General features: G+C 39.8%; 1 protein-coding gene across 1 annotated transcript in view; it reads left to right on the top strand.

The window, feature by feature from the left end:
• The window catches only part of HDDC2 (HD domain containing 2), a 9,958-nt gene extending 6,080 nt beyond the window's left edge, over positions 1–3,878 (top strand). Inside the window, exons 4-5 of the mRNA XM_010296808.1 lie at positions 2,406–2,544; positions 3,738–3,878. Of these exons, the coding sequence (XP_010295110.1) occupies positions 2,406–2,544; positions 3,738–3,832 (234 nt within the window). The 3' untranslated portion in view covers positions 3,833–3,878. The remainder of the gene's footprint in view (positions 1–2,405; positions 2,545–3,737) is intronic.
• Positions 3,879–4,359: the final 481 nt, after the last annotated feature.

Here is a 4,359-nt window from a genome sequence, read left to right as displayed (position 1 = left end):
TTTCAGCCTTACAAGGACTATTGCTTTGGACTGTATTGGTGGGCACTCTGCAAGTGTAGTGTAGGGGAGAAAGGTAGCAGAAAGATGCCTCTGATATATTTTCACTTTATGACTTAATCCAGAATACATTTGAAAAAACTTTGAAGTAAATGAGTCAACACACTTCAGCTCTGTCCTGCTTTTTTATTTTCAAGAGCAAAAGCACAGGAGTAATTTTTAAAAGACAGACTGTGGTGTTTGAGAGACTGGTTACTGTTTTTCCAAAGTATACGGTTTAAACACCTGCGGGGAGTAAACAGTGTTTATTTCAGCACCATGCACAGTTGCACATATAACAGCTGATGTTTCTTGAGGTTAATGTGAGCTGAGGTATGAATAATACCTGGTGGGTTGTATGGCACAAAGAGGTTGGTTAACAGATTGATACTCCTAGTTAATTGCTGGAGGTGGGACAGACCTTTACAAGCAAACAGCCGTAGTTCTCTCTCTCCTGAAGTTTTCCTTTGTAATGATGCCAAGAGTTTGTTCTCTTTGCTGGCCAAAAAAAAAGACTAGAAATAAACAGATTTAAGACAATAAGAAGTAGTATTTAAGCAATTTAAAGACGAGGCAAAGCTCAAATGGAAAGGAGGAAAAGAGCAGGTCCAGAGGAGGGCAACAGTGATCAGAGGGATGGAACACCTCTCCTGTGGGGAAAGGCGGAGAGAGCTGAGGCTGTTCAGCCTGGAGAGGAGAAGGCTCCGGGGAGACCTTATTGCAGCCTCTAATACTTAAAGGGGGCTTGTAAGAAAGATGAAGACAGACTTTTTAGCAGGGCCTGTTGCAATAGGACAAGGGGTAATGGTTTTAAACAAAAAGAGGGTAGATTCAGACTAGGTATAAGGAAGAATTTTTCACAGTGAGGGTGGTGAAACACTGGCACAGGTTGCCCAGAGAGGTGGTAGAAGCCCCATCCCTGGAAACATTCATGGTCAGGTTGGACGGGGCTCTGAGCAACGTGATCTAGTTGAAGATGTCCCTGCTCGTTGCAGGGGAGTTGGACTAGATGGCCTTTAAAGGTCCCTTGCAACCTAAAGATTCTATGAAAAGAAGGTAGAAATGCTGAAACAAAATTGATTACTAAAATAATGATCAGAATGTAATTGAAAATTCAAAACATTGTTCAAATAGAGTAGGATATGAATCAATCATGGTTATCAAAATCTGGATTTTGGACTTTCAAAGGTAATGCAATAAGCGTAAGAACAAACAGGCTCCTAATGGTATGTCAGACAAGAAAATGGACCATCACAGTTACCTGAGCATCACTGTGCTGGAAGTACAACCCAGGACCTTGCCACTGTGGATGACACCCACAGTTGTTGTCTTAAGATGCAGAAAGAGATGCCACAGTCTTTGGCCAGTAGGAAAAACTCTTCCTGCACTTGTACTGCTCTCACCTGCGGAACTGCTCTGTGTCATGGGTTGTGTGGATCTGAAAGCACAGATGGGCCTGGTGTGTACTGAAGCTTCTGGTCTGCTTATTGGAGGTGTTGATGATGAATGGGATCAGACCTGCTGAGGATATTGAGGTTATGGTAACCTGCACAAAAAGAAGTCTTTTTCTGTGATTGGCCTTGGAAGTTAGGAGAAGACCATCTGATGAAACATCAAATACAAGGCAGTAGATTTAGAAAAGAGAAAATGAAATGGCAAACTTGTCTGTAGCCATCACTGGAGGCAAATGACAGCAAAATTGTTCAAGTTGACTAGAAATGTGAATGACTCGCAAATATATGCTGATGGTGACTGGGGAGAGGGAGAAGATAGAAGGGAGATTAAAGGACTTAGTCTTGAAGCAGAGGAAACCCCTTAATGACTCCCCTCCCTATCTCCTATGAGAGACATAAAGACATAAGCAGCTCAGACAGATTAGAGCAAAGAGATTAAGAAGGAGTCACAGGAGAAATGTAAAGAACAACTTCTTATAAAAACAGCAAGTGGTGGAGAAAAGTGGAAAAAAAAGGTCTTAAAAATAGGTACTGGTAATGCATAGACACACACTGTGGTAATTCATAGCCTTAGCCAGGCCTGAAAAGACTTTGTATATAAATTGTTGTTAAATTGAACCTATTATTTAACTCTTTATGTTGTGTAGGATTGTCTCCATATCATCCCTGTTTCAGCCAAAACACTTTGGATGTTTTTAAGTTGGAGCATGCAAAAGAATTGTGTTAAGTCCCATTGCATTTAACAGAAATTTAGCACGTACTTATAGCAGTCTTACAAAGAGTGAAAGACGTAACTGTTGTGTATATTTATGGAGTGGCTTGTACTACTGAAGAAAATTCTAGATATATAAAAAGCTTCTAATACTCTGTTTCAGAACAACACAATTTCTTTCTTATAACTGCAAATCTGTGCAGGAATATGAAAACCAGTGTACTGCAGAAGCCAAGTTTGTAAAACAGTTGGATCAGTGTGAGATGATACTGCAAGCGTTTGAGTACGAAGAGTTGGAAAACACACCTGGCAGACTGCAGGATTTTTATGATTCAACTGCTGGTATGACATTTGGGCTTTTGCTTTGCTTTTTTTTTCTTTCATAAATGAAATATATAAATTGCCTTTTTTTCTGATAGACATTCAGAGGAAGTAAGAAGTAGTTACTTTATTCATTGCTCAAGTACCCTAAATATTTTTGGGGAAAATTCCTGCAGTGTGAACATACCTTACATTTATTTGTATGTATTGAACCTGAATCTTATTTATGCCAAGTTCCTTTTACATCACTTTGGCCACCTAGAGAGAGGACCAGCTTTCATTACACGTGCATGTGTTTAAGGATCCACCTGTACCATCAGAGGGTGTATAAAGGAGGCTTCATTCCTCACTGACGCTCTGACAGGTTTTTTCTACTTTGTTAGTGCTTCATGAACCAATGAAGTAGAACGGGTTATCCCTACGTGAGCTGTGTGGTCTTGTGTGACCTGCCCAAGGTACATGTGAGAACCAGCTCAGTGAAATGTTTTCAGTGCAATTGTATTAGTTCTTACACTATCCACTACTATTCATCCTTTCCAATATAAACTGATAGTGGAAAGGAAAACAGGTAAAAAACCCAAAACAACAGGTCTTTATTATTTTAGCAAAGGAGTTGAACATCAGAAGAGGACTGTGAATCCAAGTCATTCTATCCTGGGAAAAAACTAGGGACCGACCAACTTGGGGAGATGACCAGCAATCGCCAGACACGGTCCCTGACAAGCTTTGGTGACTCTTCAGGGAAATAATAAGTTCTCTGAAAAATGCAATGATTTGATGAGGAAGAAGTTAAAAGGACAACATCAGTGTATCTGGAGTACTTTATTTTGTAACTGACATCTCTGCCCTTCTACTAGAACTCAGTAACTTAAACTAGTGTCTCAGTAGTGCCTAGAGCATATACCCTACATGCACCTGTAATTGGGATGGTTTCCTGTAGCTGGATACATAGCATGGGATTGTCCTGGTTAGGGTGCATCCTTTTTTCAGCTCTTACGTGTCTTAATTGAGCATTAAATATTTTTATAAGTTTTTGGGGAAAAATAGCTGTAACTACTCTTACAGTTATTCCATAGTTGGAGTAAATGGGAGTACTCTCTTAAAAGAATAACCTGGTGTTTATTTTGAGCCTACAAGCAACATCACTACCAACCTTTATCACATCGGAAAATGAGAGCATTTTTAATTAACTTTCCCTTTCTTTTGTTTTGCAGGAAAGTTTGTTCACCCAGAAATACTCCATCTTGTATCTCTGATTAACAAAGAAAGGAATAAAAAAATAGCTGCTCCATCTCATCCACATTCCTGAGGTGTACCTAAATGCTGTAGCTATAATAAATATTTTGTTTTACATTCTGTGCCTTGTTTTTCCTCCCATAACATCACTAATTCTTCCAGCAGATTTTTTTCTGTGTATTCACTGCTGAGAATCCCAGGACCACTTAGATAGGAGCAGGCAGCATAGTTACCTCCCCGATCAGAGGTTGTATCAAGGATCAGATATTTAGACAGAGTTTGTCTGGGTTTTTTCTGTTTTTGATCAGCCTCTGATTGATGCAGTCTCAGTTACAAATAGATTCTTCACTGGGGAAATTCAGGTAAGTTTAAAATTTAGCTAATTGCAGTCTAATCTGTTGATGTAAAGCACTGACTGGGACAGGTAGTCTTGTTTGGGGACTTCTAAGTACGTATGGATTTAAGTACCTTCTGTACCAAGTGGGTTAATACCTGTTCACTGTGCTACATGGAAGCGAGACCAATGAGCACATTTCTCTAGAAGCTCTTGACAGAGCCAGACTTAGAGGTGAGATTTCTTTGGAGTGCATGAGCCTTAAG

The sequence above is a fragment of the Phaethon lepturus genome, unplaced genomic scaffold (genome assembly GCF_000687285.1).
Source record: "Phaethon lepturus isolate BGI_N335 unplaced genomic scaffold, ASM68728v1 scaffold17241, whole genome shotgun sequence".
NCBI classification, from domain to species: domain Eukaryota; kingdom Metazoa; phylum Chordata; class Aves; order Phaethontiformes; family Phaethontidae; genus Phaethon; species Phaethon lepturus.
This window is presented reverse-complemented; position numbering and strand designations above follow the sequence as displayed.